Source organism: Artibeus jamaicensis, unplaced genomic scaffold (genome assembly GCF_021234435.1).
Source record: "Artibeus jamaicensis isolate MK-2021 breed Jamaican fruit bat unplaced genomic scaffold, CSHL_Jam_final scaffold_537, whole genome shotgun sequence".
NCBI classification, from domain to species: domain Eukaryota; kingdom Metazoa; phylum Chordata; class Mammalia; order Chiroptera; family Phyllostomidae; genus Artibeus; species Artibeus jamaicensis.
Window position 1 is genome coordinate 20932472 of NW_026522047.1, and position 14001 is coordinate 20946472.

The window sequence follows — 14001 nt, forward strand, 5'->3', positions numbered from 1 at the left end:
ATCAATGCCATTATTGGGTCATAATGGCAGTCTTCCGGTCTCGACCTAATATTCTATCGTTCAGGTGGGACAGTGATGGCACTCTGCACAGGTGTGGGTGAGATGGGCTTGCTTTCTGCCCTTGTAGAAGGGACGGACTAGAGATGGCCTCTGCTGGCCACAGCATGGGCAGCAACCGTCACGTTGTGGGATGGCCAGAGGAGGCCCCGTGCAGTCTGGGGTGGGGCTGGGTTGGGTTCTGGAGGGTGAGGACGGCAGCCTTCTTGCGGATCTTCCTGGAAAGCTAGAACTGCACTGTGACGCCTCAACATGAGTTACTGGTGACATTCCTGGGGTTCTTGATGGAAACCGGTCAAGTTGCTTTCAAACTGAGGTTCCAGGCCAGCGTTTCTGAATATGTTCGGCAAACGCTGCTGTGTTGTTTTGCAAGCAGGGTCTCTCCAGAGGCTCTCTGTGCCGGGAGCCTTGACCTGCCGGGTCACGGAGTGTGACGGGGGAGCTCAGACCCCCATCCTGAGGAAGGGACTGTGGAGGCCAAGTTTGGCACATGATGTGCCTTTCCTGTGTTTCGAGGCCCCTCAGAGACATGCATTGTGCTCCTGGCAACAGGACTGTTGCCATTACCTGTCACCTCCCTGGTGAGAGGTTTCTGTCTGGTGTTCCATGTCTCACTACCAAGGATTCTGAATGCAGCCTCTTGTGATTAAGTATGTTTCTGATAAACTCCTGTTAGTGTCGGTGACGTCCTCATCAGGCGAGTTTACCCGTCAAGGGATCCGCGCTGAGTTATAAATATGCTACGGCCTGATGACTCATCCCAGCTCCACTGGGGGAAAGACAAGGTCCTCACTAATTTGCTTAATGGACCACTTTTATGGTAAAAACAGAACACATCTTCCAGTAATTTCATTAATGCCAGATTGACTTTCTTGATTTTTTCCCGTCTTCAATGAACTCAGATATAAAGCATATTAACTTTCTGGTGACCCAAATTGGTTGAAGCTCTTTTTTTCTTAATTTTTTAAATAAAAAAATGAAATCTGGATTTTCTTTTTTAGGGGAACTGTGACCTACCAAACTCTCGCCCCCCAGACCAAGTCCCTTCTCTCCCCTCCTCCCACCTGAAAATTGAAGTGTGGTCACCAAGTTGCTCAGGGTCGTTCAGATGACAGCCCAGCCTCATTAACCCATGCCTGTCCCTCCCTGTCCTTCTGCATGGTGACATTCGACAAGACAGCCTTTCCCACAGTGCTTGTTGGGGACAGACACAGTGTCCCCGCTCACAGTGTTACTGTTTGATAGGCACGGTTCACGCGTGGGGCACTCGTTACTAACACAGAAAGTCTTTGTCACCCGGACCTTTGATGGCCTGTATCTTCTGTGCGTGGGGAATGCCCAGGACACTGGGGAATGAGCTGAGTGTGGCATGGTTTGGGCACTGGAAGCACCGAGAAGTACAGAGACAGGGAAAGTATTTTAATTTTACGAACTGAACCATCCGGGTCTATGAGAATTTTCCAAGTGTTAAAGCTGCTCCTGGAGCCAGAGCATCTGCTCCCGTGCACATCTGTCTGCTTCCTCTGTGCTGCGGTGGTTTGTTTCATGTTTGGTTTGGGGCAGGAGAAGACAGGGCACCACTCCCGGGTGTGGGTGTGATTCGCACCTGCTGGGGCGGAGGTGAGGGAGCTGGGGCCCGGGGCCCGGCCAGCTCCGACGCCTGGCGTTCCTCCTGCAGGCCCCTTCATCAGTGTGGTGCTGTCCAAGCTGGAGAACATGCTGGAGAACTCTTTGCACGTGAACTTGCTGCTCATCGGGATCATCACGCAGCTGGCCAGCTACCCCCAGCCCCTGCTGCGCTCCTTCCTGCTCAACACCAACATGGTCTTCCAGCCCAGTGTCCGCTCTCTGTATCAGGTGCGTGAGCCGAGCCCTCGCCCTCCTTCCCTGTGGATTTTAGGGGTGCTGATGAGCCGGGCTCCTCCTCCTCTTCCCCAGTTACTCTGTTGTTTTTGAAAATTCCTCTAATTCATTTGCTCTCCTTTCTCATCCCATGTCGCTAGTTGTGTGTAGATTATTCCAGACAAACTGCAAAGCTTCATTTAGTTTGATGCTTCAACAGTGCCCCAGCAACACACCCCGACAGTTAAAAATGAGCGAATGCCTAATCTAATAGTTCCTGCAAGGCGGGGCTGTACCAGAAAGATACACTGAGAGCTGAAGGTGGAATTCTGCTTGGAGCATCATCATTTGTGTTGTTTCTGACAGGTCCTAGCGTCTGTGAAAAACAAGATTGAACAGTTTGCTTCTGTGGAGAGAGACTTCCCAGGACTCCTCATACAAGCCCAGAAATACCTGCTCTTCCGAGTGGACATGTCCGATGTGACACCAGAGTCACTCACCAAAGGTGAGCCGGGTTTCTCACCTGCGCGTCTCCCTCACCTGCCTCCTCGTTTGGGTTCAAAGATGCTGCATAGGCTCCTGGGCTCTAAAAGTATCTATATATTCAGTATCTTTTCTTTGTAACCCAGCAGCGAGGAGCCTCCTGTTGGTGTGCATGAGCCTAAAGAAAGGTGTGCCCTGCCCCCGCCCAGCCTGCCCTCACTTGAAGGGTCTGGGCCACTGTCTTCTGAGAGTGTCAGGAACAGAGTGATGTGCGCGTGGCTGCCAGGCTGGAAGAAATGACTCGGCACCCGAGGGTCACAAGGAGGTGTTCTGTGCACAGCCTGAGCCGTTTCTGGGCCAGCTCTGCCTTGAGGAGGGTGTCCGTTCTCTTCCTCATGTTTTCAGACTTTTGGGCCCAAAATACACATGCTTTACAGCTCAAGAAAGTAAGACCTGCTCATTAGGACTGGGAGAAGTGAAGGGTATGCTCAGCTTAAAATTCCTGAACGACTTTTCAAAAACTCAAGAAGTGCTTGCCCAGCCCTGGCGAGGTGGGTGGGGAGGGCACTGCACAGGGAGCTGAGCATGGTCCTGCAGGCCTGGGAGGGGCAGGGTGCACAGTGCTGCTTGGCTTCGTTTATGCTCAGTGTGAACAGAGTGAATGGCCACTTGTCCTCTGAGCTATGACCTTGGCCTTGGTGACTGCAAACCAGGAAATGCTCCCTCCTGCACCAGCGTTTGCTCATCTCAAGACAAGTGAGGCTTCTTTGGGGCAGGTGACCAATGGCAGGAGTGGGGCTCTCAGTGCTGAGCCGAAGGCATGTGACAGAAACTGGCTTGAGAGCCCAAAATGTAACCTGGGTCAATGGTTACACACTTAAAGGAATCTGAAGAGGTCCCAGGACTCAGAAGACTTGACTTTGCCTTTGCCTTTGTGTAGCTGTTTGTTCTTAGTCATTGCCTCGTGGGGCCTCAGGTGCCTTGACTCTTAAAGGACTTGTTTTCCATCTCTGAAGTCCTCTCTGGCCGTAGAACTCTGGGTGTGAAGGGCCTTTAGGGCACCGCAAGGCGGATTTTGCAGGCAAGATAGGCCTTGTAGGGGTATGTGGGGGGGGGCATGGTGCTTCTAGCCTGGGCCCTGGAGGGGAGCAGGCCAGGCCATTCATGGAGGCCAGGAACCCCACATCTTCGTGGGAAGGTGAACGATAGGTCCACGTGGCCTCTCTAGCCACTTGGACAGCGGGCATGTTAGCTGTGCTCCTCCTGAACAGGGAGTGTGTTGCATAACTCACCCTGTGGGAGAGGGTGTATCAGTCAGTCAGCTTCTGTGTATGATAGACCACGGCACCAATGGTGGTGTATGGACGGCCATTGGTGAGGACTCGTGAGTCTGTAGCTGCCTGGGTGTTCTGATCCTGGCCAGGCTCAGCTGATTTTGGCTCATATGTTACTTTCAGCTGGTGGCTGGGTGTCCGGGATGGCCCCAGTCATATCAGTGGCTGCTGGGTAGGGTGACAGGTGATGGGGGGCTGGTTTCATACCATCCAGCGAGTTAACGCTGCTTGGCAACACCACTGTCACAGGGTTGCAGATTGAGAGCAGGAACATACAAACTCTTTGGAGGCTCTGTAATTCTGCTGCCTTCTGCGGGCAAAAGCAAGTCCCTGGGCCTGCCCAGGTTTGAGAAGGCAGCAAACCCCCCATGTCTTTTTGCGGCCCACCAGATGGGAGGTGACTTCAGTTTTATTACTTTGCACCCCAGGCTTGGTCTTCACTTGTACTTTACAATTTGTAAACTGCTTTCCCAGATGGTCAATTTTCAAACAGCCCGCACAATGGGCAAGAATGGTTCATATCACTTAATGATATGAACCATTAAGTTCATTTTCATATCAGGAAGCCGACATCAGGGGCCCAGAGTGGTCAGGTGAGACCACACGGCCCGAGACTGTCCTGCCTGGGTCACAAGGCCCAGCACCCATTGACTTTGGGTTTTCCTTGATGAAAGGTCCCTGTGCTGGGGAGGGATGGCAGGGTTGCTGACTGCTTGATGGCCATGGCTGCCAAGCAGGGTCCCAGGAGAACTCATTCCTACCACAGAGGTTGTCAAGTTAGCCACCTGTGGCTGATGCTTCTGAGGGTCTGTGGCGCTCTGGGGACTTTGACTTGCAGGGCTTCTCTTGGGATGGACGACGTTCCTCGTGTGGACTCTCTTCACATCAACTTCCTAACATCCGTCAGGTTAGCAGAGTGACTCCCTCCCTTCAACCTGAAAAAAGTCCAGACTCACAGGAGAGCGTGGTTCCTGTGCCCTTGTGCCAGATTGGCTTTTGAGGCCCTGGGTGTGAGGTGACTGCCTATAAATGAGTCGAATCTAGAAGCCCCATTATCTCGGGGACACAGAACAATTTATACTTAAGAATGATTGGGGTTTCTAGCATCTGTGTGCTCTGGGCTTGTCTAGAGCTCCTGACAGGGAGAGGAGCGTGTAATGTCTCCCCTGCCTTCTGAAATCTGTCCAGCATTAGTCTGGAAAACGCTGTTGCAGCTTTTCAGACCCTGGATATCGTTTCAGAAAACCACCAGACATGGACTTGTGCTTCCCTTTCTCCTGGCCCTCTGACAAGGGGCTTACGTGCACTAGGCCCTGGGTGAGCGGCGTGGCCGGGCACCCGCAGACGGAGCCTCACTCACTGTGACAGACGCAAGAGGCTGCGTGATCGCTGCTCCAGAGCCGGTGGACTTCCTGTGCCAGTGACCAGGTCATGTTGTCTCTGAGGCTGAGCCACTGGCCAGGCTTTTCATTTGCCCTTGAACACTTTCTGCATCCCACAGGCTGTGTCTACTTGCATCTCAGAGTCCTGCCCCTGCTCCGCAGTTCTGGGAGGGAGGGGAGGTAGTGTTAGTCCCATTTTCCAGAAAAGGAAACTGAGTTATATGATGAGCTGGTTGCCACACAGGGAGCATGACTCTGGTTTTCGTGCTTTCGAGGTTGAGTGCTCTGCACGGCAGGCCTTGTGACATGCTGAAAGGCCGGGCCAGTGCCGACAGGACAGGCCTCGCTGCCCTCCCTGTGCGCTCTGCTGCCTTCTCCAGTGAAGATGGTTTGAATCTCAGATTTGAGCTGAGCCTTAGCAATGACACTTTTTAAATTCATGGGTCATGCTAAATGAGCCACAAAAACCCTTTTGGGGGAAAAAGAGGAGTGCCTTTGAAACAGAAAGATGGAGCTAAGGAATATGAGCCAGCTCCGGGAGATCGGGTGACGGGAAGAACTGGCTTTGGTCAGTTTCTTTTCATTCATTCAGCAAATGTTTATTAGCTTCTACACGAGCCAGGAAGTGTGTTGGGGCCGTGATGAACACATCGTGTGGGGTTCAGCTCTCAGCAGTCTCAGTTGAGTAGAGGAGGAAAAGCATCAACAGCAGCACTGGCCAAAGGGCAATGCAGGCGTTGGTTGGGAAATGCAACAGGGTGGGAGGCTGAACAAGGAATTACCTGTGGGGGTAGGGATGCGAAGTCAGTGGCAGCTGAACTGATGACATGTGGCTGCCACTTATCAAGACGTTCCTGTGTGTTATACCTGCCGACTCATTCAATCCTTACAGCAACTCTGTGAGCATTTCACAGATGAGGACAGTAAAGGACAGAGAAGGAAAGCCACTCCCCCGATGCTACTCAGCTGGTACAGTGTGGGTGAGCAGAGGTGTGGGGGACCAGCGTGAACAGAGCAGGTCCCGGGCTGGGATTGGTGCCACGGGCCCCATTCCCCTGGGGGTCTGGGGTGGCTTCCTTTGTGAGCTTCGAGGGACCCGCTGGGGAAAGGCCTGCTGGCGGGGGGCGGGTGCACCTCAGTGACGCCAACACTTTGGTCCTCACTCTGATGTCAGGGCACGTTGTGGGTTCCTGCAGAAAGGTAGCAGCAGACAGGTTCTCACCAACTTTTCCAGTTCTTTATGGCACGAACTGTGATGAGCTTTCATCTAAAAGGATATTTAAAGCAGTCAAGTGGAGGATTTTTTTTAACACTAAAGCTATAGTAGTGAGATATGGAAAGTATTATAAATGTCAAGAATTTTTAGTACTGTAGTTAAGCGACACTCTGAGAAGAGTGTTAAAAGATGGGACTGGATTCTGAAAAGCGGCCAAAATAATGAAGAGTTTGAATATAATGATTTATGAGGAGGAATGAGGCTGTTGGAGCAGGGGCAGAAGAAGGCATACGTAATTCCTATGTGTACATGAAGGCTGGAGACGTCCGGGAATTCAATAGTCCGGAAAGTTGAACCATTTTAATTAGTGAATCTGCTTAGATATGAAAATGCAAACTGCCTGAATGTGGCCAAGTGTGGGCTGACAGCATCTCAGACCTACGTGACTGGAACCGAGATGGCAACCCCGGGAAGCCTTCTCTGCAGGGCGGCTCCCGAGCCGCTTGCTGCCTCTAGAGGTCCAGTTACAGGAAGAGCCCAGTCGGGTCTCACCAGTGCCCAGCTCCCTCTCCATTATTTCCAACCTTTCAGTGGCTTCTTTCGTTCTGTGCTCTGGAGGTCCCGGTCAGAATGGGCTGGGGGGTCACCGCGGAGCCCTCGAGGCCAGAGCACGAGCTGCCGAGTGCTTGGAGTGGCGTGCGGGGCCCAGCCTCCTCCAGCAGCAGTGCACGTGCTCAGGGCTCTGCTGGCACAGGTGGGACAGCCACCCGACACCCAGAGGGCAGGAGATGCCTTTTTTGGTGTTTCCCTTGCCACGTCCTGGGCACGGAGGGTTCCTGAGAAACCTCCATTCTCATCCCAGTTTCTGCACCAGGGCTTTGGGATGACACTCATATTGCATGCCTGGTGCTGGAGCTCACCTGCTGAGCAAAATCCGTGTGCCACTGAGCGGCCTAACGCGTGTGCTCAGGGCCGTGTCTCCGCCCTCGTCCTTCCCTCACACACACACACTTAGGAAAATGATGGGGAGGAGCACAGAGGGTCCCCATGACCGTCTGCTTTCTGGTTTCAGATCCCACTCAGGATGCCTCCAGGACAGGAACCGGCAAGAGCCTTTTGGATGGTCCACCAAGAGTGCTTCAGCCCTTCCTGACCAACAGAGCCAAGGCGGCCGGGGTGCCGCCCAGCCTGCCCCTGCCGGTGAGGAACGCCATGCTGGCCGCTGCCCTCTTCCCGGAGTTCCTGAAGGAACTGGCCGCCCTGGCCCAAGAACACTCCATTCTCTGCTGCCAGATCCTGGGGGACTTCGAGGACTCCTATTGTTAGCATTTTCGTTTTTTAAATAGAGGGTTTTTTTTTAAGGTTTAGTGTCTTGACTGAATGTTAAATGCAAAGCTGCTTACAAAAATTTCTACTTTGATATTTCCTGACAATACTTGATTTTTGGGAGGGGAATTTTCTCTACATCTCCTCTCTCTCTAGCTGGGTCTTCCCACCCTACGATATGTAGAATCGTGTAAGTCTCATAAGCTGGTTGCTCCTTTGGCAGGTTTTCTTTGCCCCAATCTTTCCTCTTCAGATTTTGGGTTGTTATTCTCCCATCCCTTTGAGTCAACTCTTCTTGCAGCGTAGATCAAACCAAGCAAATAGGGGGGTTTCTGGAAGTACCCCATGTCAGAATGTCGGCTCTTCAATGAACAGCACATGAGGAAAGCCGTTCCTATCGCCCCGTGTTTTGGATTCCGTTCCGTAACAGGGAAGAGCAGCGATGGAGCTTCCGCTGCCTCCACCACGTAAGCGGGTATCATGTGACCCTTTGCATTTTACATCCAAGACTCGTGTTCTGCCCAACATGGACTGCCCCATGGTGCAGGCAAGCCTGCTGGTCGCGGCTGTCCGCCTGGGAAGTCAGATGTGGTTGGAGAGAATGTGCAATGCTGGGAAGTTTTCTTGTTTCCGGAGAGATTACTTTATTCACTGAGCACTACCTAAATACTGAAAGTAGCCTTATCATACTAAGATTTGCACAAAATGAAACATACCTATGCAAGCTGTTTCTTTGATGTTTAGGAGCTTGCTTGGAAGAAAGCATGCTCTCATATATAAGATGGGCATCATTATTTCTAAAGTGTTTTATGAAAAACATTAATTTGGGAAGCTGTTTCATATAGTATTTTTTTTTTTTGGTGGTGAGAGACTATGGAGGGGAAAGGATAAAGGTAAACTAAATGCAGCCTCTAAAATCACTGGTAATTACTTTAAACTGTGTTTGCTTTTCCTAACAAGTTGCACTTTGTAGGTAAGCAGGAACTGGATGGCCGCTCTGGAAACTGGGATGTAAATGCAAATGGGTTGCAGGGACCCCTGCAAAGCCAAGTGCCTGCTGCTGGTGACGGGCTCCACAGAGAGCCACCACCACCTCAGCCTTCTGAGCGACGGGCTTCAGCAGAAGGCCCCGGGGTGGGGTCTTAGTGCCTCTCTGCTGCTTTTCAGCCCAGCCACTCCAGTTACACTCAGAACCACAGTCTCCTAAGCCTCCACCAAAGGGGGAAACACGAAATAACTGTGGGTTGAAAAGGAGACTAAACAACTGGTATTTATGGATATTCAGTTCTCCTCCCCTCTCCTCTGGGCAGGTGAGAAGCAGTACAAGAGGGAGTGGAGGACACAATTACTTCTGAGACTGTGCCGAGCACAGGCTGCCCTGCACCGTCCAAGGGCCTTGCAGCAGTTTTGTATTGAGAGCGCACCGGCCCGTGGAATGATGACCCGGGGAGATCTGGCTTAGGCCGGGTGGCTCTTAGGGGCCAACCTCGCAGTGTTTCCGAGTCTAAGCAAGAAACCAAAGATGCCAATTTACTGTACATTTCTGAGTCCAAATTTGTCTGCCTTGAGGAGTGGTTTGCCAGCTGTGCTGCAGCGGTCAGAATGCATGCGGCCCTGCAGACTGGCCTGTCCCCTGCACCCTCTTGTGTCTGTATGATCACCAAGTCTCTGCTGGGAAAGGCGGCGGCATAAGGGAGGGAGAAGAGTGGGACAGAAAAATGGAGTTTAAGCTGTGAGTTATTACTATCCTCTCCCTTTGATTTGCACAAGTATTTATCTTCCAGTTTGGACTTGCCAGGTATAGGGGATGCTAAAGTGGCATCTGCAAACTGTATTCTTTAAGCTTTTAGGTTTGATTTACAGTTCTTTCCATTATCTGGTGATAGTGTGGATTCTTTCTCAGGAGTCCGTATCGCTTTGTTACAGAACCCACCAACCCCTTTGCAGGATGTGCCTTCTGGGAAAGGGATTGATCTTGTGCCTCTTAGTATTTTTTTAAAAATAAGTACTGAATAGACTGACCTTTCCGGAGACACAGCTGACCAGGGTCTGGGGTGAGACAGGAAGAGGAATTCCCATGCTGGGGTGCTGGCAGCAAGCTCCATGGACACCCCTCTATCTGAAACTGGACACTGGTCCGCTGCAGCCCTCCCCCAGGGCGCTGAATCCAGGGCTTTTCAACATGTATTCAGGAAGTCACCCTGGAAGTGCATAGAAAACCGGGAAACCCCGTTGGCTGAGGGGAGCAACCAGGTGGGTCAGGTAAGGGTGTTTAGGGAATGGTGTGGATGAGCCGGGGGCGGGGGGAAGCAGTGGCGCTCCAAGGCTCTAACCAGGAGCAACTCAGGTCCTGGGGGGTGTGAGGAGTGAACACTGTCTGGGTAGATGGGGGGATACCGTACAGCAGGTGGATGATTGGGTGGGGGAGACTCCTGGTAATGGAGTAGAATATTCATTATACAGTAGGTACGACCTTTAGAAATATCTTTTCTGTAATGAGTTTGGGGAAAAAAAATTGAAGGATACCTGGCATGCTTTAAGATGTGGCCCAAGAGTAGAGACACCTCTCTGTGGGTTCAGGCCCGCATGTCAAAACACTGTGCTTCTGGTGGCAGACAGCGGGTGGAGCCTCCGTCGTCCCCCGGTCGGCGTCACCGTGTCCAGCCTGACGGTCCCAGGCAGTGAAGGTGAGTCCAGGGCTCCTGGAACGTTACATTACCCTCACTTCATAATTCAGGGTCTGAGATTAAGTTCGGATGGAATGAATTTCGTGGTATAAAGTATATTAGACCACTGGGATATTTAAAATTGATTTTTGGAAATGGTCTTAAGTCTTTCAACAAAGAATTTCAGGTTTAGTCTAAAATATCATTTCAGGAGTATAAATCACAATTTCTTGGCCATGACGGGATGCGGAGTTATCAGAGGTGGGATTTTCTTTAGCAGCGGATGCTTTCTTTTCCTGGTATTTAGAGGGATTATGACATTGTCCCCATTTTTCTTAGTATCCCAGGGGTGGACAAATGTGAGTTTATAGTTGTAGTTCCAATGAATAATAATAAAACAAGGGGAAAAAACGTGTTTCATGCACTCACAACTGTAAACCCACTTCTGCCCTCCCCTGTGTTTTGGAAACTACTTTGATGTTCTGGGCTGGGAATTCCTGTCTCTGTCACCTGCAGGGAGGATGCGTTCGGTTCTTTCACGGGGCCTCAGGCGTACCTCTTCCTTCGCAGTGGCTTTCATTGTGGTCAGGTGTAGCTGTCTGGGGAGCCCCCTATTAGCAGCAGACCCTGGAAACGGTATGTGAGTATCTGGCTTCCTGTGGTGCTCAGGCTGAAATCTGTGGTGGGTGTCTCTGCATCAGCTCAGCAGGCACGTGGGCAAGCTTCCAGCTCCATGTGGCGGTTAGGGGTTGCATCCCAAGTCTGCGCAGGCGTGTCCAGGTCATCTTCACAAGGGCAGTGCAGCTCCAGCAGGGGTGGGACGTGTCAGAAGGGTGACATTAAATATCCACAGCATCCTCTCCAGTTCTCATTGAAGGGCAGTTTGATTTAATTGCTAATTACCAGCCAGCCCTTCTTTACTGAAATGACCACCATGCTTGCTACTTTTATGAAACAGCTTAGTGCAGGACAGCCATTCCTGCATGTGCCCCTTCGAGCCAGGGCCCAGGCCGGGGCAATCGTGGCTGGCGGCCAATCCCAGCCAGCTCTGCAGGGTAAGCCCTTCCTGAGAACAGCAGTCCTCTGGTAACTGAGGCCACAGGAGCTTGGAGTCATTAAGATGCTCTCAGGCCCCTCTGCGCTTCAGCCATCAGTCGATAAATCACACACCACTAATTCTCCATCAAATAACAGCTTAAAACAGAACACTGTCAAGTCGGTTTATGCTCCATTCTTAAATCACATTGAGGAAACACTGAAAGAAAATGAAGTAGACGCCTTCTTTCTGTCTGAATGACCATCATAAACCTAATACTTTTTTTAAGGAAGAGCTCTTGGAAGATGAGTCATTCTCAGGATAACTCTGCCTCAGTAAATGCTCTCTCCGTCCACGCATTTATTAGGCAATTACTTGTTTTGAGGACAGATTACCCAGGCAGCTCATTAACTGGCTAAACAGGGCTTTATGAAGGATTTTTGGTGAGGTTCTGCAGGGGAAACGCAAGGGCAGGGTGGGGAGGAAGCCCTCGGCTCTTTGGCCTCTGCACCTGAGAGTCCTAAAATGAATAATGGTTTCAGGTGGCACTGACCCTTCCTGCCCCCTTGGTTGTTGTGCATCATTCCTACTTACACGTGAGGAAAGCGAATTCACCGTCACCCACACGGGTAGCGAGGCTGCAGCAAGTCCCGTCAGCGAGAGTTCGGTGTGCACTTCAGGCCCCTTTCAGGGGAGCGTAGATTTACTGTCATTCAGATCTGACAAGCGTGATGGAAGCTCTCAGGCCACACTGTGAATTCTGCGGTGCTGAGGCTGCAGAAGGCTGTGTTTCTTAGCACATCAGCTGACTTTTAATTGGGACAGGTCTACAGAAGGCCCTCGTATAACGAGGTCCCCTTTCGCCCTGGAGGCATTTTAAAAGAGGAAATTTGGTGCGGATTTTACTTAATTGATTTTTGCTAAGTTGTTTTAACTAAAGGAGGCAGCCAGTGACAATTTGAATCAGAGCCTTCCTCCTTACAGTCTGGGGTCAGCTCTCTCCTCGAACAATCCATAGATGCACGGGTCTGAAAGCTGCCAAGGCGGCACCGTCCCCTTCACGATGCTCTTGGTAATGGACACACAGCATGGCCTTTCAGACAGAGTCATTGCTTTTCCCCGAATGGTCACTCTGGAGTATCTGTGAAATGAAGCAGCTGAGTTCAGTAGAAATGAAAACGAGAATGTAAACTGTGGGTCACAGCCACAAGCTAGACCTTCAGTCGCCCAGCTCACTCAGACCTCCAGGAGGGTGCGTGCATCACAGCTGCTTCCAGATTGGTGACGATCACAGAAAAGAAGGGGGAATGTGGAGCTCAGCTAAAACACCCTTCACTTGGTAAAAATAATGATCAAAGTTCTTTTTCCTGGGCCATCTTCACCTTGAAAGACAGAAGTTCGCCCTCACCTGTGAGCCAGGATGTGGTCAAGAAGCTCCTCCTTAGACACAGATATCCCGAGTTTACAAGCCCATTCAGTCTGCAGTACCAGCCTCTCATGCAAAGGGGCCCCATGAAGGGCTGTCCATTTAGTGTTGTAAGTCCAATGACCTTTTCCTAAATACCTCTTCTGTGTCAGGTGGCACGCTGAGTCCCGAGGCTGACATTCCCACCCTCCCACCATAACCGGCCAGCCCTCCAAGGTCTCCCCTCAAGCAACAGAACCCATGGTTTGGACATGACCAGGCTGGGGGGCAGCCGGTTTCCTAGCACATTCCCTTCCCCACTTACAGGTGTGTGGGTTCCAGCGGCAGATGGCAATGGCTTCACCTATGGTGCCAACTCATACATTTTCATGAGATTTGCCCCTGAATAGCAAAGAAAGAACCAGACCAAATTCATACGCATTCAAAAAAGCAAAATTGTATTTCATGGAGGCCCATTTATAAGCAGAGCCACACTGGAATCTCTTAGGGCATGATGTGAACATATCTTTCAAATATCTAGTCAGGTTCCAAGTAAGATGGCTGAGCTGTGATTTGATTTCATTTCTTCTAAGCTGTTATAACTACACAGCAGTTCGATTTTCAGGATTTCAAGACCACAGGCAACTGTGAGAGAGGGGGATAATCTGCATGCATGGTAAACACCAGTGATTCAATGGCGGCCTGTTTCTCTGGAAATGGTCAGTTGGTAATACAGTTGACACTTGACACAACAGTTTGGTAAGCCCTCTTCCCTGGCCGCCCCTCACCCCACTTAGGTAAGCCCCGCTTTAAAATGGCCTGGAAAGAACCCCCAGTGCTTTCCATAGAGGCAGCCGGGCCGGCTAACCAGTGAGCCCACCAGGGCCGCCCTCCAACTGCCTTTGCCCATTTGGAAGTCAGGGACGCGTGGGGCGGGGGGAGAAGGGACTCTGCCTCTCTCCTGGAAAGAGGTGTAATGAAAACATTTTCCTTCATGCCCAGCAGTTGTCAGGATTGTGACGGAACGTGCGAGGGACACAAGGCTTCTTGGCTGAGGTGACAGACACTCGTCATGACTCCAGTTAGGGGTCCTGAGCAAGCGCTGTGGCCATTACCTGTAGACAGTGATGGGCAAGGGTCCGCTTCTCCGGCTGCCACGGGGACGCCACTCCTGATGGAGATGCTTCCACTTGGTAGACTGAAGTCAGTGTAAAATTGGGGCTCTCCAACACTGTGTTCTTACTCGTGTCAGAA

At 51.3% G+C, this 14001-nt stretch overlaps 1 protein-coding gene across 7 annotated transcripts in view; it reads left to right on the forward strand.

Moving 5' to 3' along the window:
• FHIP1A (FHF complex subunit HOOK interacting protein 1A) overlaps nt 1–13092 on the forward strand; it is a 200286-nt gene extending 187194 nt beyond the window's left edge. For 6 of the 7 annotated variants that reach the window (XM_053658217.1, XM_053658221.1, XM_053658218.1 and 3 more), the window contains 3 exons: nt 1736–1914; nt 2266–2404; nt 7387–13092. In XM_053658217.1, coding sequence (XP_053514192.1) covers nt 1736–1914; nt 2266–2404; nt 7387–7640 — 572 coding nt within the window. In that variant the 3' untranslated portion in view covers nt 7641–13092. The remainder of the gene's footprint in view (nt 1–1735; nt 1915–2265; nt 2405–7386) is intronic. The other variant, XR_008390250.1, reaches the window with a different exon arrangement.
• The last annotated feature ends 909 nt before the right edge of the window (nt 13093–14001 follow it).